Source organism: Capsicum annuum, chromosome 1 (genome assembly GCF_002878395.1).
Source record: "Capsicum annuum cultivar UCD-10X-F1 chromosome 1, UCD10Xv1.1, whole genome shotgun sequence".
NCBI lineage: Eukaryota > Viridiplantae > Streptophyta > Magnoliopsida > Solanales > Solanaceae > Capsicum > Capsicum annuum.
In genome coordinates this window covers 14,260,959-14,282,138 of record NC_061111.1, presented here as the reverse complement: position 1 = coordinate 14,282,138, position 21,180 = coordinate 14,260,959, and the positions used below count along the sequence as shown (strand labels likewise).

The following is a 21,180-nucleotide window of genomic DNA, read 5'->3' as shown; positions in this document are numbered from 1 at the left end:
TGACTACTAATATTTGCCACCTCACACATTGATGAAGTGCATGAATATTATTAATCTCGGACAATCCTCATAACTTGAGCTACCTTTTGAAATTAAGTTACACATAATATTCTTAATCCTTACATTGTGTCATAGCCATGGCGATATCCTCCAAACCCTCCCTCCTATAAACTCCCGCAAAATCTAAAACAGAGAGAATTAACTAGTTTCTTTACGTAAAATCATTTGACTCAAGCATCCTACATGATATCTACGTGGCTATTCGAGCCACAGAGGACACATGTTTCTACGTGTTCAATTGTATAAGATAGGTGTGTCTAGCAACCTTATGGTGGTAGAGAGAGAGTTTCCGAAAGACCTTTGGCTCAAGTAACGCATATATGACAGATCCAAAAGGAGAAAACAGAAATGAAGACATCACAAATAACAGGGCATCTACATCTAGAGATCCTTGATCAGATTAGTTCCACAATTAACAAGCTGAATTAAGGAGAACAAAATTGCATCACATTTCACTAATTCTAGTAGTACTTAGGTTAAATAAAGAAGAAAAATACTTGCTCCTATTCCATTTGTGTTCTCTCAAAAATAATTTAAATCACCTATACATTCCCTTTACAAGGAAAAAAACTAATGTAAAAATCCTCTATCTAAACCCCTATCATCTGCTTACTGTTCTCCTCAAACCACTAATTACATTAAAAAAAATAAAATAACTGCACATGTATACCAATGCTTTTGTACTGATGTGGACATATATATACAGGTCAAAATTCCAACAAGTGCTATTCCAAAAAAATTTGCACAATATCTCCATACTATATCCAAAGATGTTCTTCATGTCAAGAAACAGCTTCATAGGCCCAAAACGTATCGGGATCTGGACTGAATAGAGAGAAATCTTGAACTTCTAAGTTTGCTATATGCCAATCAACAAATCGAGCTTGAACCGACTTAAATAGGAGCAGAATTGTAGGAAAAAGCCACCATTTGTCATCTTCCCTGACAATACAAATAATTTTAACTATTAAATACAATTGCTAAACAAGCTTCGGATTGCATTAGCGTTGATTGATCGATTGATACATATATATACATCATATGCATAGATATAAAATGGCTTGTAAGTGTGAATATCGATTTTCAGCTGTGTTTTTCTGTCACTAATCCTCCTCAGACACTATTATTTATGACCATGTTATCGAAGATGTCAAAAGTTATGTTCTTTTTAGCTCTTAATGCTTCTCAAAGGGGAGCCTTGAAATAACTGGTAAAGTACTTGTCACTTGACCAGGAGGTCACAGATTCGAGCAGTGGAAACAACCTCTTGCAGAAGTACGGGGTAAGTTGCGTACAATAGACCTCTTGTGGTTCTGCCTTTCCCCGGACACCGCACGCACATAGAGGGAGCTTAGTGCACCGGGCTACCCTTTTTAGTTCTAAATGTTTCTTGTTGGGGAACTACACTCAAATTCCTAGATCCAGACTAATGACTTTCTTTACATCTCATGCTGTGACTTAATGAGGCTAGGGGCTGCGATGCACTTTGGATGTAGAAATATTGAAAATCTCACCTTTTTGTATACCAAATGCTTTCTTCATCTAGGGGCTTCAATGCAGCAACTCCATAGTGGATTATACCGCAGATAAAAGCAACAGCCTGCATGAAGGAAAAACAGATTCTCTCAAGCGAAGTAAAAGAAGGTGCAGATCTAATCACCGATACCCCTGTATGTTAGCATTTATCCTCGGACAATCATTTAGGCCGCAATCATATGTAGTTATCCTCAAATTTAAAACCCATAAAGTGTGGTTTCTTCAATAGACCAAACAAAATGTACCCCATCTCCATATAGTTTAGCTGCCGCATGATTGGTCATTCTAGATTTAACCATATTTTACGAGGCACTAGTTCCAACCAAATGTACATTATCTCCCAATGTTTAGTTGCCACAGCCCGCATGATATTCAAGTTCAGTCCATCTAGATTTATCCACATATTATGTGACCAAATGCACCTTATTATCATATTAAAGGTCATGGCATGAATTATAAATTATGTTTTACAGAGAATAATAGGAAAGAGCAAAGGCTGTTACTTGTCCATTGGACTTCTAATATGTCAAAGTCACAAAACTTCTGAATTTAAGGCTGTTTGGATTAACATTTTTACAAAATAGAATCATATGTAAAGCAAGGAAGTCAAATTTTGTTCCTAACAATATGGGATTTGAAACTACTACATTCTCGATTCAACTGCTTTATCATTCTAGAATTGGACTGCCTTCATAAACTTCTCTTACATTTTTCACGTGTCTTCACAAATCTTTTCAGTTACTAGCTTATAATTGCAGGGGAAGAATAAGGACGAAAAGCAGGTATTGCCCCTCCACCCAGAGTTCAATATAGCCAAAAGTTTTAGAAGAGAGTTCCATGTGGAATGACATTATTATGTCATCAGATAAGTATCATCGTGACATCTCAAGTTGCATCATGGATGAATTCTATCCATGCTAACTTTATTAATGAAGCATGCAAATATAATGGCACCCGTAGAGAAACTTACAATATTAGATAAAGATGTAGCATTCCACAGTGCGTAAACTCGAGCAAGAGTAGCTCTTTTTGGACCTTTGCTGAACAAGGCATTCAGGCCAGCCGGGAAAGGTGAGAGCAAAGATAAAGGGAGGATAAGAAGTATAGCAAGAAAAGCCCCAAGGGATACCCAATAGAACAAAACTAAAGTAAGAAGGGTAACAAACAGATCTGCCAATAGTAAGATGGTGATCAGCAGCTGTACAGTGTCCTGAAACACATAGTACGAAACGTTAGATTAATGATAAAATCATATTCTCAAATTGAGTAGCTGCACAGTACCTCACGACCAACTGGGCGGGTATTGTGCAATAGCAAAGAACACGGGAAGAGATAATCCCTTCTAAAATCCAGGGATTTCACAGTACTATCATTTATCAGACCACCATTCATTCCACCAGTGATCTTTTTCCGGGATAATAATGCATGACTTGAACATTGCTGGCTTTCTTGAGGCTGCTTAAGAGTCCTCCGTACTATTTTTGGAACCTTCCTGTAAGATATACAATCGGGGATGTTGTAACAGAAATCAGTTTTTCATTTAAAATGCTTTTGAAATTCGTAAGAATGATACTAGATAGAGTCTAGACATTTATAATCAGAAATGCCATGCCATATGCACCACAGAGACACGGACACCATGTAAACAGTAAACACAGATGCATCTTCTTTTCTTTTTGGGTTTGCTGTTGTAGATGACAAACACGGTCTCCTTTAAAGAATCAATTATCCATATTCTTTCAGAATCGTTTAATTTATCTTTCAAACTGAAGAACAAAGTTCTCAAGGCTTTCCAAGTAAGTAGCATATGGTCAAAGTTAAGACGGACACTTATCATGAAACTTCAAGTTGAAAACACAATAATAATCCAATAAGATCATTGCATGATTGTGCAGAGAAGCTTCAATAATAAGCAACAGGTGAAAAAGAACAATGTGTGTCTAATCAAGACTACCTAGAGAAGTCATCACAGCTTTCCGAGTTATCAGCTTGCGGGATATCATAGAGAGAATGATCACCAGCCAGCACCAAAATACCCAATTGGTAGTACCCACTAGCGGTAGCTTGAAACCACCCAAGCTCGATCTTAACACCGTGAAACTCAAGCTGGGGGTTTCCATGACTTCTAACCCAATTCAAGACAGGTAGGAGTGCAGAGCGGATTGACCCATGCCTCACAGTTCTCAACTGGGCATTTAAACCAGCTACCAGGCGATTCCAGACAGTCGAAGGCACATGCTGCAAAAAATAAGATCTTTCCACTTTTAACAATCAAGAAACCAGGTTTGTGGCAATTGCTAATACAAAATCAAACGGCAAAAATGTCAACAGACCTGAGCAAGGAGATTTGTCAATGACGTGTCACTATGAAGATTATATGGTGACATGTAACTTCCATCCCCACCGAAGATAATGCACATGGGAAATCTCTTCTGTATACTCGCTACTATGTCTAAGCGTTTCTCATCACCGCCTAGGAAGAAATCAATATAAGCAACCATCAAGTCTGGTGTTGCTCCAACCTGCAACACACTCATTAAATCAAGCAACAGTATTTGCAGTAAAAATGCTAACCCTGACCACCAAAGTGGGATGACTAAGGTGTACAGGTCCTCGCATGTCTCCAAGTATTCGTCAAAAGATCTTTATTTCATGCTAATTCTTTGAAAAACTTGATTATCTGAATTAAATGTACTAAGTTGTAAAACCTACTTCCTGTAAAATCTTGACATGATGGAGGTCTAAAGGTACAAACAAATGAATGCATCAAATCTACGTACACATCCATTATGCTATCCCACCCCTCCCTGTTCCATCAATTCATTTTTTAAGTATAGAGTGCTGAGGGATTCATCTTCTAACTACATAATTTTTGGATTTTGTACAAGCACAAGTTGTAACCCAAGAATGTGATAATACACATAGAGAGTTGAAGAGAATGAGAAAACATTCTTAAAGAGAATGCAAAGAAAACCAAAATGCACCACATCGAACTTGACACAATCACAATAAAGACTACTACAGAAATATAGGTACTAGGCCAACCTTCATTCCTTTGTATAACGCCCGTGAACGGCAGGACCGTAAACATGAATGATCATATTCGGACTTCACATACTCCTGAAGGCGGTGAATTTTTCTTCTCCTCCGCCACTGTTTCCAAGACCAAGCACAAGGATATGCTAGGACAGAGAGTATGCTATGCACAGAGCCTTCCCACCAATCATATGCAGCAACTGAATTAAACTCATCTATAAATCTGTTAAAAGCATCTTCATACCTGCGATTCCATGTCACAAAAGAAATGCTGAAGTTAGACGACAGGGAGCTATTGAGAATTCCCTAACGGGTATGGTTTGTCAATAAGTCAAGCCACTCTCCGAACTTCAGCACAAAGTCCATCTTACAAGAGATATATGTATCTGTTGAAGAGATATACTAAGTATGTCGAGTGATCAGTGATTAATATCAAAACCATGTTTATCATGGGAATATGGCCTATTAGGAGTCTCACATTTACTATTATCCAGAATCAAAGTAGATATTAATTCTTACACAATCTCAATAATGGCATCAGGAGGTGAGTAAGGAAGATGCCAGGGTTCGCGAAAGGTATTGGGGCCCATAAAATACATCCTGTGGACATGGCTCTGAGTTTCTTCTGTTCTAGTACCTCGGACCTTGAAATTAGAAAAAACAATGTTGAAACTTAGCAGATGAAGAAGAAAATTACTAAGTTAATATACAGCTTTTGATAATTTGCTAAAAGATAAAGAGTTTTATACCTCAGACAAGGAAAGGAGATGAGGGGAATGGTGATGACTGTGATGGTCCATCGAATTTGAAGTGTTATAAGAACTCCCTGATCCTACTACTTTGATTCGCAAAGTACTTAATAAAAGAGCCAGCAGCACGACAATGCATGACAACAACAGGGAAAAAAGCCAGGGGCCTCCAAAAGTGTATATGAGCTCCTCCAAAGGTGTATAGCAATTTGGCATCCTATACTTATCAGTGATACATTTATAAGGGCAAGGTGATTCAGTTACTCCTCCTGCAGCAGCAGTTGATGCAACTAATTGACTTTTGGTACAGCACACTCAAAAGATTCGAGAAAGTAAGCAGCATCTCATATAATAATCATTCAAAGTGACCATTACCTCGCCTATGAATGAAATAAGCACGTCTAGGAAGGAGCTCAATGGAACAGGGAATACACAGGGAAGGCTCTGATCCTTCAGCATCTTTGTATGTTCCAGTAGGGCATTCCTGATTCAATTTAATAAGATGACAGAGATTATCACAGTCAACCAGCTGGAAATTATCTTATTGTCATAGCCTATACTAATGGATTAATAGCAAAAAATTAAGTCACATTATGACAACAGGTTGCCAAACACTCATGGAAAGGTCGAAAAAAGCCAAGTCATAAAGTCATGGTCAAGCTCTTCTAGATCACGAGTGATGCAAGCTTTGTGGTTCACTGCCTAATCTTTTTAAATTACTGTATATCTGGTCAGTAACAATGTTTATATTGTTAATCCAACAATGATGGATGAAATATAATAGGGTAAGTGCCACAATGCATCACTTGGTTCATCTGCGATCAACGAATTTCTTAAGAGCAAGAAATTTCTTTTTTGAGAAGGAAGCAACATACAGGGTGAAAGGTACTGATTAAATAACATAGGATAAACCGATAACGGCAGTAATAAAACAGCGTAGCATGAAAAATTACCGCACAGAAAGTACCATACAAGCCCTTGGGACACTTCCTTCCAGTTACTGTGCCTTTCTCTCCACGAAGACCACCACCGTCCCCAGTACCTCCACTGTAATAATTTAAAAATACACCAGTTTAGTGACAATCTACTATTTACTGAGATAAACATCCGCAAACATACCATAATACAACTTCTAAATCATAACATCACTTTTTTTCTTTTTGATTGGTAGATCATAACATATAAAAGACCAGTTAAAAAATTGAAGAATAATCGATCTGACACAGGAAATCACATTTGGTTGCGCAGGGAATCCACAAATATCTATCACTGGGTACTATCAACTATCTTCCAACTTTAAGATTAAGAGAAACTTGCCATATTTTGTTTTTTATACTAGCTGGACAAGATGCAATAATCGAATTCAGATCTAACTTTTGCACTAAACACAATTGGCTTCTTGTCATTCAAATGAAAGTGAGTACTCAGGTAGAATGTGAGTTCTATTCATAATTACATCTCTTTTTCTTGCTCAGTTTCACATCTCTTATTTCCAGTACTTTTTCTTTTCTTGACAAAATCATGTTATCTTATAGAAAATTACATTTTTTAATAGGTCAAAAGTATTTGTCTTTAATGCTAAACCAAGATGAAGAGGAAAACTAGTGAAAGTTGCAAGTTCCAAGGCAAAGTTAAACAAAAGATGTCACCAATTTCAAAAAAAGAAAAAAAAAGCGAGCAAAGTTAAACAAAAGAACAACTGGAATACACTGTCTCAAAGGAGAAAGTGGAAACAAACTTTGAAATGAATTTTTAATCAAAACCTCTAGATACTGCATGCAAACGCGACCGAAAAAGGAAAAGCAAAGAAAATGAACAACTGGTAAAATGCATAAATATCATGAACACAACCTACCTATGGTAAATGCTGCCATTTACAGTTGCAAGAGGGACATACTGCTCGCCCATGTTTATCTTAGACCAATGAAAATGAACTCTGCCACCCCCACCACCACCTCCACCCAGTGGGCCACCACAGCCTCCAACAACTGATAAAGTTGAGTTATCCAAAAGAGCAAGAGATTGAAGAAAAAGCAGAATTGTTCCTCCAGATCCACCACCAACTCCGCCAGCAAGAGAACCATCTGTGTTTTTGCTAGGGGTACGGCAATTTTGACCATCAGCCCTCATAGATCCGTAAACATCAAGTCTCAGAAGAGGCCACTGGCTGGATCCCAACACTGAGACCATGAAAAAGTGTCAAAGTCGAGAAGTAAGTTTGCGTCTATCATTCATTTCTGAGAACTTCATACACATTTGAGCATTATAACCTTTTTGTTAGTCTGCCTTAACAAACTATTCAAACAGAAAACATACACTTGGAAACATTATATAAGTGGGTATGCAGAGGTTACCAGAGGAAATTGTGTTAAACGCATGTGATTCCACCGACTATTGATCAGCCTAGGCATGAAGTTGATATAGGGTAGCAACCTGAAATGCTAATTACTCTTTGACTAGAGGATCAACAGTCCATTCTTACACTTCCTTTTCTATCTAATCTATAGTTGGGCCCATAAGTCAATATACTTTCCTTAACCAACTAAAAGTGATAGAGATATCTGGAAGACAACGAACTTAGCAATGCTGCTTATTTGAAGTAGCAATACCAAATTTAGAATAGAAAGCAATTAGACATTTAAATATATTATTGGGGACCCATTGTTCGAGTGACAGTCCAAGAAGGATTAATGCTGCAACTTAACAGCAGTGCTTCGCTGTTAAGAGCCCAGGTTATTAGTATGATATCGAGATGAATACCACAGAATCACCATCTAGAGCGTCGCCTAGTCAGCCAAGGTAGACACAGATCACACCGCACTAGTATGATATTTATTAATAAAACAACTTCAAGTTCCAATTGCCCTAGTATGCGAACAGCTTATTTTTTTAGTTGAAGAGGGAAAGACAAGTAGAAGTGTTCTCATTAATTTGCAAAGAATAATGCAGGATTTGCGGAGTTAAAAATATTTTGTTACCATTCATTAATTTCTCCTCGTGAATATGCATTCCACCAATAGAATGTTCATATCACTAACCTACTCTCCACCAATAGAATATTCATATAACTAACCAAAATCCCACCAATAGAACATTCATATCACTAACCTAATCTCCACTAATACCACTTACAACCACACAAAAATCTAAACAGGAACCCTGGAGCACACCATATTTCCAGTAACCGCAATTGTCCTAGCAGATAAGCGGCAAACTAGTGGTCCAAAAACTAAAAAATCAACAAAAAGGGATTCGTTAATTAGATGAAAACAAATGAAGAGGAATGTGCAAATTTTATAAGCCTCTATAAAACAACAAGACAAATTAAAAAACAATGTGAAAAGTCAAATTAAAAAATAATGTGAAAAGATTTAAATATAATAACACAGTAAAACATTTTTACCAATTATTCCGCCTCCAATAATAGGTCCATTAGAGTGGCCTGGACCTTCACTCCCACTGCCCAACTCGCAGGGAAGATCAGCACGGCCATATCTCTGACCGCCCTCACTCAGCCTCCCATTGAAAAATCCCGAACCACCTCTTCCTCCATGTCCAGCGCCACCACCTGCTCCATTTGAGTAGTTTCCCATGCCAACACCTTTACTGCAACCTGAAAGTCAAAAGTCAAATGATAAATTTTAGAAAACTCTCTCCAGTTGTCTCAGCAGAGGAGCATGGTCATAATAATCAGAACCCAAGAAAAAAAGACAGCAAATAAATGAAAAATCACTAGCAAAAATCGTGACCTAATTCAGAGGCTGTAATGGTACCACCATAGTCGACAATAACAGTTCTGGCTCTGTGAACATGTATAATGCTACCCTTGATGATGCCTGTGACAACAATGTCTTCCACTCGACAAATCTGCCAATGGCAGACAAGGAAACAAAAAAGTAGTTTCAAGCAATGCATACACTAACTTGATAATTTGTGTAAGATAAGGAAATGAACAATTAATCTCAAGCAATGGGGCATCTGTCCCAAGTGACCATTAGTAGCCTTATCAAGCAGAGTAAAAGATGAAAAGTGTGTGATGTCCCAGAACGACAAAATATGATGTAATTGAGATAGATCAAGCAGAACTTATATTCTGAATAAGTAAAGGAAGTGCAATCCTCTCAATGATTATGTTCCACCTTTTAATTCATGATCATCTCTCCAATATTTTTTCAATGGATTTTAACTCAATCATGCAAGAAATGGAGGAAAATCTAGTAAATAAAGAAAAGGAAAAGCAAACTTTTTGCTTTAAAATATGCATCTTTTAGAAAGAAATCAAATGTATAAAAATGTATACGTCACACGCACATTATTGGCAGTAACAAAGTACAAATACGTTTCTCTTACTTGTAGAGAAAAGGACAGCGTGTAATTCACATGGCAATCATCAGGCGGTGTAATCAAATCCATTGGACAGCTTGTGCTGTCGCACAGTGATTCAGTCACCCTATTTGGAGGCAAGAAGGTTAAAATGACATAAATAAAATAATAACACTAAATTGGACTCAGTCACCCTATTTAGAGGCAAGGAGGTTAAAATGACATAAATAAAATAATAACACTAAATTGGACGGTAATCAAACAGAGGAAGTAAGACTCCGTACTTGCTTCTACTTCTATTGTCATCCAAGGGGGCTTGAAGTAGAGATCCTGGACCAACCTAACAATGGAAAGTTCACAAAAGAATTACTCAGAGTATAACAGTAAAAACTAAGACAGAAACCCTTAATGGGTAATAACAACAGTGAGAAGGCAATGTCCAATGAAAACAACAACATACCCAGTATATTCCCACCAAGTGGGGTCTGGAGAGGGTAAGTGTTACCAGTCCATACCACTACCTCAAAAGTGAGATAGAGAGATTGTCTCCGATAGACCCCCGGCTCAAAATAAAGCAATCTAAGATAAGATACGGAATAGTAATAGAACAAGATACAATAGAAATTAACATATTCAACAGTACCAAAAGCAAGATACTCCAAGTACACACCAAAACATACAACAACCTAACTCAGACTAACCTTCTACCCTAATTCGCTTCCTCCACAACTTCCTATCCAGGGTCATGTCCTCGGTAAGCTGGAGCCTCCATATCATGTCTAATCACCTCCCTCCAATATTTCTTCGGTCTACCTCTACCTCGCCTGAACACATCTCTAGTCAACCTCTCACACCTCCGTACGGGGACATCCGTGCTCCTCCTCATCACATGACCGAACCATCTCAACCTCGCTTCCCTCATCTTGACTTCCTCCAAAGCCACTCCCACCTTATCTCGAATAACCTCATTTCTAATCCCTTCTTTTCTAGTACATCCACACATCCACCGAAGCATTCTTATCTCTGCCACCTTCATCTTCTGGATGTGGGCTTCTTAACAGGTCAACACTCCGCCCCATACAACAAAGTCAGTCTAACCACCACTCTGTAGAACTTGCCTTTAAGTTTGGAAGGTACCTTTTTGTCACACAAGATACCGGAGGCGAGCCTCCATTTCAGTCACCCTCCCCCGATCCGATGAGCGACATGCTGGTCAATCTCTCTATTCTCCTGAATCATCGACCCTAAATACTTGAAACTATCTCTCTTACTGATAGAATGAGTGTCAAGCTGAACAACCACATCGGACTCATGAGACACCTCGCTGAACTTACACTCCAAATATTCCGTCTTGGACCTACTCAACCCAAACCCTTTAGACTAAAGAGTTTGCCTCCAACCCTCCAACTTAGCATTAACTCCACTATGTGTCTCATCTATCAAAATTACATCATCCGCAAAAAGTAAACAATAAGGCACCTCATCCTGAATGGGCTGCGTCAAAACATCCATCACCAAGGCAAAAAAAAAGGGCTAAACGTCGATCCTTGATGTAACCCCATCAAGACGGGAAAGTGCCCTGAGTCCCCTCCCCTAGTCCTAACCCGAGCCTTGGCTCTGCTGTACATATCCTTAATCGCCCTACCATATACTATAGGTACACCTCTAGCCTCCAAACACCTCCAAAGAACCTCCCTGGGAACTCTATCATAGGCTTTTGCTAAGTAGATAAATACCATGTGCAAATCCTTTTTCCTTTCCCTATACTGCTCCACCAATCTCCTGACGAGATGGATGGCCTCCGTAGTCCAGCGCCCTAGCATAAATCCAAACTAATTTTCAGAAATAGTAACAATCCTTCGCAACCTCAACTCTACCACCCTCTCCCAAACCTTCATAGTGTGACTCAACTTGATACCCTTATAATTATTGCAATACTAAATGTCGCCCTTATTCTTATACAACGGGATCATCGTACTCCACCTACAAGCTTTAGGCATCCTTGTTGTCTTGAAAATTATGTTAAACAGCCGAGTCAGCCACTCCATGCCTGCCCCTCCTATGCACTTCCAAAAATCCACCGGAATCTCATCTGGCCCCGACACTCTACCTCTACGCATCCTACGAATAACCCCCTTAACCTCCTTCTCAACCCTAATGCGTCTACAATAAGCCATAATCACGAAACCTCTAGGAATGCTCCAAATCCCCCAACACAACGCTAGTATCCCTCCCTTCGTTTAGGAGCTTATGAAAGTAAGACCGCCATCTCTTCCTAATCTGACCCTCCTCCACCAAAACTTTGTCGTCCACATCCTTAATACACTTCACCTGATCTAGGTCCCGAGTCCTCCTCTCCCTAACCTTGGCGAGCCTGTACAACTTTTTATCCCCACTTTTACTATCTAACAATGTGTATAAACTCTCGAAAGAAGTATCCTTAGCCCTCGTGACCGCTAACTTCGCCTCTCGCTTAGCACTCTTATACTCTTCCATATTCTTCCGTTTATCTTCTTCATCCTTACTCTCCGCCAACTTTGCATACGCTCTTTTCTTGGCCTCCACATTCCCTTTCACCTCTTCGTTCCACCACCAATCCCCTTGGTGCTTGCCCGAACGACCACTTGAGACCCCCAACACCTCTCTAGCACATACTATCGACAATGTCCAATGAAAACATTGGAGAAAACAAGTACTTGTTATCTAAAGTCCAATTGGTAGAAGAAACTGCACAAAGACAATCACGATGGTAAACTTCATCAAGCTCCAAATCTTAAGAAAATGCCATTTTTCTTGCGTTATTCATGTCTTATAGAACTATGATTCTCATCTTTTACACCCTCTCAATTATTGCAAATAAAGAAAGACCAAATTTAAAAGAAACAATAAACAGTCAATAAATCTACATAGCTAACAGAATCTAAAATGTGTGTTTGATATCAATAGGTTCTTAATCTTCTACAATAGAATTAGAAATCAGTATTTTCATTAAGATTTCCGCTCGTCTGTTCTATATATGGGGTCATTCATTTTGCATATTCAAAAATAGACTGTTGACTTCTGGTCATAGTTGTTAGCGTCTACTAGTACTCTATAGGTTCTTTGTTAGACGATTCGACACTAGTATGAAAGGGCCACCATCGCTTTTTTGCTTCTACTGCTATTGACCCCAGGTGTCCTTTACACCCCACTTCATTGACAAGTGGGATACATTTTTGTTGCAGCTTCAAGAATTAAAATCCATCAAACAATCCAAATTCAAACTAGAATGTGATATTTACCAATTAAACAAACCTTACATACAAATTCAAACTGTTATTAGATATTCCCTGTACACCTACTATAAAAACATGTGGTGAAAGACCTCCAATGTTTCCACAGAGGGTCTAATTGTCTGTTGGATAAACTGAGAAGAGAGAGCATACAGTTAATGCCGCAAGCACATTTACACAGAGAAGGTTTGACTAAATTTCAAAGATGGCAAGGTGTATTCAAATTTATAGCCTAATCATTTTCCTAAACCTTGATAGCATATTATCCGCTTTTTGTTCTAGTTGGATGTAGCAGGTACAAGCAGACCGTGACACCAGTTGTCAAAAAATATATATATCGCCTTACCGTAACGTTATAGAATAGTGACAAGGAAAGCCTCTGGCCTATGATCGCATCACCATCTCCAGTCAACGTTAGGAGTCCCTGACCATATAAAGCCAAGTTTGCATTTGAACTAATAACAGACCTTCCCTGCAAAAGAGACTTTTATTTTAATTTACCACGAATATAACTATATCAGTATCAATGTATCCGGTAGACTTTTAACAATTACCTTCAGAACAGCAAGATTCCTGACTTCAAGGACAGATGTAGTAACAACTGTGTTTCCTCCACCATCAACTTGGATTTGGGATTGCAACATAAGTAACACCTTTACAGACACTCTAAGTGCACCATAAACCTTCAATACAATTTTTGTATCAGGAGAAGAGAGAGTACAGTTAATACTGCTTGTGTATCTCAACAAGATATATTTAGAATGTAATTTTGTAACAGAAAATAGTTGGAGAATTAACTATATCTATAATATGTTTGAGACATGTTTAAGAAAAGAAATAGACTATTAGCATTTAAATAGGTGAGGTTAAAAATCTGGTCCAACAACTTGATAGCCAGTGATTACTGAATGAAAAATTTTAAAAGGTCAGAATAAACAATGGTCCATACTAAAAAGGGCAATTCAATATTTTAGAAAGCAATAAAGATCCTCACATGAAGTTTTACCTTTATTATAGAATCACTCATTAGAAGTTCCTCTGCGACAAGCTCAAATTCAGAGACTGGGAAATTAGACAACCCGAAGACAATGCCGCTCCCATAAAGTAGACTAATTTGGCCCCTCACCTTTATACAGAAATTATGAACGGAATGAACAATTTGTTAACCAAAAGAAAAACAAAACATTAGCTTGAAAATTAGACCACTTGTAACTAGTGGTTTTAGCAAGAACGACGTGACTCTGAAAGTTAACAGACAAGAGATTTTGATAATTTGAGTCTACTCTTCACCAACAAACACAAACAATAGATAATCTCGGAAAAACAAGATACAGACCTGAACTCGTGACCAAAGTAGAGGCACTAAGACTTTAGCATTGTTCTCGATATAAACATTTGTCCAGAGAGGGGAAGTCGAAAAATCCAGCAGAGGGGTTTCTGTTTCTGTTGTTATATTGTCATTGTCTACCCGTAAACTCAGTACATATGCATCATAGAAAGTACCTGCTGCCCCAGCATTCTGAGGACAACCGATACTCCAACCACCTGCCAAAAGACCAAATATAGATTATCTAGCTTAAACAGAAGCATTAAACACTTGGACAACGTTAACTTTATACTTCAGTCAGAATAATATATTTTCCTCCAATAAACATAAAAATGCCTTCACACCTAGATAACAGGTTCAAGATCAGATTAACATAGAGGTTAAAGATGAAGCCCGCTCAGCATTGCCAATACAGGTTGCGAACCGAGATACCATTAAAATCATTAACTACTATGGTTCGAAACAATCACGATAGATAAACTAGTAGTTGTATACATCTATTTGAAAGCTATCCAGTTTGCGCATTCATCTGTGTTCAGTCTACTATGGGTCACGCGTATTACAAGTATATCTAATTGATTTGGTATGAAAGTTCAACCTCAAAAATCCAAAGAAGTAACAATCCCATTGTAGAGTATTGAATCAGAAGGTGTTAATTATATAAAAAACTAAGATAATTTAGGAATTCCAACAGTTCTGCTCAAGCTGTCCTCAAGATTAATAGGTCAGAGGGCTGGATTGTTGTCGAGGTATTTTGAGGACCTAGTTCGCTCAGTTGACATATAGAGGGAGTAAATACTGAAGCAGGCACGTTTATCCATATGAATGCATTTGAAGGATCCCACTAATGTATACACCATGCACGAAGTTCCCTTTCTTTACCCCTTTACTTCTGAACAATACTCTCCCCCTTTGCTTTAGAAAGCAGAAAAAGGATATTTTTCCTTTAGCTCGCCCCCTTTTTGGTACCTGTCCTTCTTGCTTGCTTACCTGTAGTTACCATCCATTCCTAACCTCGCTAAAATCTTCATCCATCATGTTATCCAGAAGGAGTTAGCCTCCACTGGCATCATTCGAAGGACGAACAAGGATAGGGTTACTGTTTAGGATTTGTATAACCTTCAACCGAGGTCCTGTGGCATGAATAATACGATCTTCCATATAATGCTTTTCGTTTTCAAAAGAATTAGAAAGCAACATAAGACTGTAGAGTGTGCATCAAATAGTGAACCCATTTATCAAAACAAAATTGAAAAGTTAGCAGTCATAAAATATTGCAGATCAATAGAATGTGCCAAAAACAAGTATGATCAACACAAACCATGCACGGAAACTTTTACATCTTCTTGTCTGCTGTTACAGTTCAGTGAGATTCTTCCACCCCCACCTCCACCCCATCCCCTCCCACCGGCTGCGCTTATTTCTCCAAATCCTTTCCTGTTCAGGCATCCCATATTGAAGTTAGATACAAGGCATGCAAATACTGTAAATAGTTATTGAAAATTTGCAGTAGAAGAATGAATATAAGCAATGTTTTAAGTCTGAAATCAATTTATAGTTATTGAAATGATTCAATATTGAGGTTCTTACAGACTCCATAAACAAAACAAATGAAATGACACAACTAATCAGTCTTTTTTTGAGAATGGACAAATATTCATATTCTAAGCAAGAAAAAAGAAGGAAAAATAGCTACAGACACTAAAGTAACAATGCTGAGAATTAAGAATCGGACACGAATCTTTGGTGCATTTTATTAGTTGTCGCCTATCACTACTTTATTTTTAAAATTTTTTATGTGGGCACCTATCACGGTTATGCATCATAAGGAGAAGATATAAAGAATAATGAAAAGGTCAAATGAGGAATGAAAAGGTTATGTGATAATTAAAAAAACCTGCAAATTGACTTTGCAAAATCTGATGTAAGGATGCTTTGATTATTTTGCTTACCAATAATTATACTGTCAAGCTTTACCGCATTTGGAAGGATAAGTACATTTCTTCTTTGTAATGTGGTTCCATTTTTCAAGTGATAGGGTTCAACTGTCCAAAGAAAATTCCACTTCTTGTGCATGTGGAATGATGCTTTAGCACAGTATTCTGTGTCACCAGAGCTATCAATGATGGTGAAAACTCTTAGCCACTCCATTTGATCTGTAGCATTATTTATCCAGTGTAGATTTTTTTTTTATTTGAAAATGAGTTGTACCTAATGTAGATTATGATAATCTATCCATTCATTGGAGGGATTTAAGTTTTAAGAGAACTTATGACATGGTATTAGAGTGAGGTTCAAATTAGGTCCAAAGATGGTCTATCTCTAGGTCCATCAATTTGACGATACTGAAAATTCGTATCAGAAAATTTTAACTACAGTACCATTACAAGTGGAGAGGAAAAATTCGTCAGGAGGATTTGGATGTTCAGCCCGCACATTATGGTTATTGTGGCAGAGATGGAAATCCAACCCATTGAAGATTATGTGAAGGAGGTGGAACATTTATTTTGTCAGAAAACTAATGTAATCTTTCATATTTGGCTTTCTCCTTTCTTCGAGGAAAAATTTACTCATATCCTATAAAATAAAACCTATTCCTTGTCTCTTGGTAGCATTCACAATGTAGACTTGCAGAGTTAGAGAGTTCAGTCTAGCAACTAGGTTTGTAAAACATAAGTCTTAGCCGTCATCTACGTGAATCTCTTCAAGAATGAATTTTTCGAGGTTATTCTCTCAATATTTTCGTACTCTCTTGTATATTCTCTTTGGAGTAGTGAAATGTGCATCTTCATCAGTAGATGTATGTCAATTTTCTTAACCACGTTAAAATTTTGTCTCCTTTGGTATATTTATCTTTAGTTGACTGATTTAACATCATTCATAGTTTGTTGTGCTATCTTCACATAGAACTTGGTCGTTTCGATCGTAACAAGTGGTATCAGAGCCCCCCACCCATTTGGATTCTTGGTCTAACCAAACTAGGCCCCGACATCTTATGCTGCCTAGGCTCCAAATGCCCAACCCTGACATACCGAGGGTGTTTAAGTATTCCAAGCTGGTTGAAGAAATAGGTCATTTTTTCAAATAAGTGGTTGGAGAAATAAGTCGTTATCTCATGTATATGATCTTAGGCAATTCTTACCTCACGAGCAAAGTTTTTTTGGGGTTGAATTAGGTCCAGGGTCTATTTTCTTAACAACACCTAAGCAGTGGATAGCCTAAAACCTAACAGACCAAATCCACTAGAAAGATGAGAATCTTAATGCACAAGAATTTAATGTCTGCAATTGTGAGTTAGCAGACATAGAGCGCACAAGCAGCTAAAACACAACAGCATATCCACTGTATTCCCACATAGTGGGGTCTGGTCAAGCAGCTAAAACACGAGAACCACACGTACAAATAGATTGCTACGACATTTTAAGAAAATTAGAAAGACATGGAAACTATTAATTTCTACTTTTCACATAATAATTTGACATTTTCAGCCTAGAATTAGATGTCCAGATTATTTGGAACAATAATAAGGATGCATAGACTTTGTATATTCGATTGCTCGAGAATAGTTAAACTGTTATAGAAGTTATTTGACACATTACTGAGGAAACAAAGAAGTGATAATTCATACTGCAAGTCCAAGCAGAATATTACTCACAACTTTTGAGCATGTACAGAAATGCTTCCACCGGAACCCCCACCGCCGTTAATTCCTCCATCTCCCCCATCTGCGCGTATGGATCCATTTACATACAGGAGATCTTTCAGATCAAGGTAAACACGTCCTCCCCCGCTTCCTCCAGACGTGTGTTCACGAGAGATACCACCACCCTTGCTTCCATAAGACCATGGCTTTGACAATGAAGACCAAGCATAAACATCACCACCCCAATTATTTGTCTTGTTAGTTTTCAAGCAGGATGCACCTCGTCCACCATGTCCTCCACCAGCGCCATCACACCCAACTGGCGTCCCACTAGTCTGAGAAGGTGGTGCTCCACCCAATGCAGTAGTATTTATAGAGGAATTGTGTCCCAATGTCAGACTGAGTGCAGAAAAAATAACAGAACCAGCTACAATTGTTGCATCTTGTCCTACTTTAACATTGCCAGTCAAATTGAAACTTATAATACAGCCTTTTATTGGACAGCAAATAGAAACCTGAGGAAGTATCTCCAAGTTCCCAGTACCCAACACATACAAGTCAGAACTTACATACAAGTCTGAATTCAGCAAGCAATTTGTATCAAATGATCCAACTCCTTCGAGGTCCTCACACGAGACTGATTTATTTGTCAAAAATTGCAGTTCTGATTCTTGATAATAAGACGTGATATTGACTGATCCAAAATAATAATCTGTTTGCTTCTCAAATGCAACAGCCTCGCCTCTATACTGCCCTAGACCAAGGGAAAGCACTATTATAAAGAGTTGACATAAAATGCACCAATTGAGCAAGCAATTCGCTAGCATTGGACGCATCACCGCCCAAAGAAAAATAGACTAATAATCTCAAAGCATGAGATTGAGCTCAAAACAGTTGTGCCGGTAAAGCCAGAAATGCAGACAAGGCAGAAAGCTCAATCCTCTCGAACAGTTCTTATCTCAACCAATTTGCTTCAATTCAACAACAATGTAAATACAGTATCTCCTCGCAGATGATATTTATCCATTCAATTTTCTCTCGTTAAGCCCAAAACATGAGTAACTTTTGGTACCTCCGCTCTGAGAATAAGTACACAAGCCACTGATGTCCTGCATTTCCAAATGATTAACATGTTTGCAATCACTCTTAACCAAAGAGAATAATCAAAGTCTACGATTGCAAACTGAAAATAATTAAAACGAACTGCACGACAAGTATCTTGTACTCTACTTTATAGACTACGGTTTGCAACGTGAAGTCGTGAAGATAATGATACTTGTTTCTACCATCACTATTCATCAAAACTAATTCTCCTCGATCAGCAAAACATCTAGTTAAACATGATCATCAGCCAAAAAGAATATAATTAACTATCCATCTTACACCAACAAACCAAAAAAACTAGCAGCCCGGTGCACTAAAGCTCCCGCTATGCATGGGGTCCAGGAAACAGCCGGACCACAAGGGCCTATTTTATGCAGCCTTCCACTGCATTTCTACAAGAGGCTGTTTCCACAAACCTGTGACTCCCTAAAGTCACTTGGCAGCAGTTGTACCAGTTACTCCAACGCTCCCTTTATCTTAAGACTGTCAAACTAAAAAAAATTAAGTCCACAAGGATTGAGTTTGCAAGATTCAATTCTCACACCCCCAACCCCAAAACCCAAATGAATGGTGCTGAAGATGAAAATGAAAAATTCAGTTCATTATGCAATGTAGAAATTGATACAAATCCAATTCCTAATTCAAAAGCTTTACATAAAAACAGTACTACAGTAAATAATCCCACATCTACCGACAACATTCATAGAAATCCTTTTCAAATCAACAAACCAAAAAAAGAAAAAAACTTACTTACCTAAAACTATCTAATTACCATATACCCAATTTAAACCCTCATTTCACTCCAAAGCCACACACACTAAATAAACAAACAAACCGATCACCCAAAAGAAAAAAAAAAAAGTGAAAACACACTTATATCCAGTATAAACAAGTTCAAAAAATAAGTAAGACTAACCAAATAAAGGAAAATTTTCTGAATTCAAATGTGGTCAAATCTGTGAATTATATTTAGTTGAGTAAAAGCAAGCAAAGTGTATACAAGTAGCTTTCAGTGTGTGTTGTTTCAATTGCTATTTCTTTTTTCCTTTTCAGTGTTTTTTAACTTTTCCCTTTGATGTTGGCAATGGTGGATGATGATGATGTTGATATTGATGTTTGTACATGTATGTATGTATGTACTGAAAATGGAGCAGTGAAAGTGAAGTGAAGAGGGAAAGAGAAAGAGAAAGAGAATGAAGGAGAAAAGGTGTTACTATTGAGTTAAGTATTAGCTGCAGTGTTTCCAGTTGAGATCCACTGCTCCTACCGTTACCACATTCACCTTATCTTTTCCCTTTTATTACCCTTTTGCCATTTTCCCCCTGTTGAAGTTGTTTTAAAGAAAAGAAAACCATCTACGTCGGAAATTTACTGAGGTTGAGAGTTATAAATAAACCTTCACCTTCTTTATTATTTATACACATAAAATATTTATTTTTTTGTTTACTATTAAAGAGGTTTAGAAATAATTCTTTTGGAGATCTCTTTAAGAATCGTATTTTAGGAAGTGAGGGTGTGTGAGAAAAATATTATGTATTGTATTGTTTAATAATTTTTATATAATAAATATTTTTCTGGGAGACTCGTAGTTTTTCTCCAATTAGAGAGTTTTTCACGTTAAATTTTTGTGTTGTTATTCTCTTTAATTTCTCTATTATTTTCTACTTGAAATCGGTCTGAAAGTAGCGGGAAAAATAGTCCATTTTTTTCCCGACACCCGTTCCTTTGCTTTGCTTTGCTATCTTAACAGCTAAGCACACCACCTCCATTTCCATAAGTTGCCGTTCTTCTAAACTTTCTCGGATATTTCGGGTGTGTTTGGTAGGATGAAAAACGTTTTCTGAAAAATATATTTTTTTTTTTTTATTTGGTTATAGTAAAATATTGGGAAAATATTAATAACAACTCATTTCATAGTTAAATATTGGGAAAATATTTATAACAACTTATTTTTCTTCATTTGAGAAAAAATGACTTCTCTCATGGGATCATTTTTCAAAAAATGATAAATGTGACTTATGTCCCCGTCCCCACCCCCATCCCAACAATACTTATATACATATTTCTCAAAAAATTTCACACTACTCGAAAATATTTTTCACTGTATTTTGTTTTAATTTTTCATTGCTT

The 21,180-nt window shown here is 37.6% G+C and overlaps 1 protein-coding gene across 3 annotated transcripts; it reads right to left on the bottom strand.

Annotated features, from left to right (window-relative positions):
• Window positions 1-541: 541 nt before the first annotated feature.
• Window positions 542-20,402, bottom strand: LOC107868908. Of its 3 annotated transcripts, none has more exons than XM_047394254.1 (23): window positions 20,265-20,402; window positions 17,959-19,055; window positions 15,625-15,740; window positions 14,313-14,521; window positions 13,983-14,102; window positions 13,531-13,659; window positions 13,323-13,448; window positions 9,989-10,044; window positions 9,732-9,831; window positions 9,131-9,248; window positions 8,785-8,994; window positions 7,237-7,561; window positions 6,335-6,428; window positions 5,757-5,865; window positions 5,382-5,650; window positions 5,152-5,276; window positions 4,642-4,876; window positions 3,930-4,118; window positions 3,551-3,834; window positions 2,878-3,088; window positions 2,567-2,806; window positions 1,575-1,660; window positions 542-1,002 (listed from the first exon to the last, which is right to left on the bottom strand). In XM_047394254.1, the coding sequence occupies exons 2-23, from the start codon at window positions 18,780-18,782 to the stop codon at window positions 843-845; spliced, it is 4,335 nt and encodes a 1,444-aa protein (XP_047250210.1). In that variant the 5' UTR covers window positions 18,783-19,055; window positions 20,265-20,402; the 3' UTR covers window positions 542-842. The 3 variants fall into 3 exon arrangements, with proteins under 3 accessions (XP_047250210.1, XP_016571006.2, XP_047250207.1); XM_016715520.2 differs by having other exon boundaries at window positions 19,967-20,320; XM_047394251.1 differs by lacking the exon at window positions 20,265-20,402 and adding an exon at window positions 19,805-19,916.
• Window positions 20,403-21,180: the final 778 nt, after the last annotated feature.

Bases quoted from the DNA above. Each gene is read 5' to 3' on its own strand.
- LOC107868908 (XM_047394254.1), bottom strand. From the start codon at position 18,782: ATGCGTCCAATGCTAGCGAATTGCTTGCTCAATTGGTGCATTTTATGT. The intron at 9,249-9,731 runs GTAAGAGAAACG...TGCCATTGGCAG, and splicing joins CGCTGTCCTTTTCTCTACAA to ATTTGTCGAGTGGAAGACAT. The intron at 3,835-3,929 runs GTCTGTTGACAT...TATTTTTTGCAG, and splicing joins TGACAAATCTCCTTGCTCAG to CATGTGCCTTCGACTGTCTG.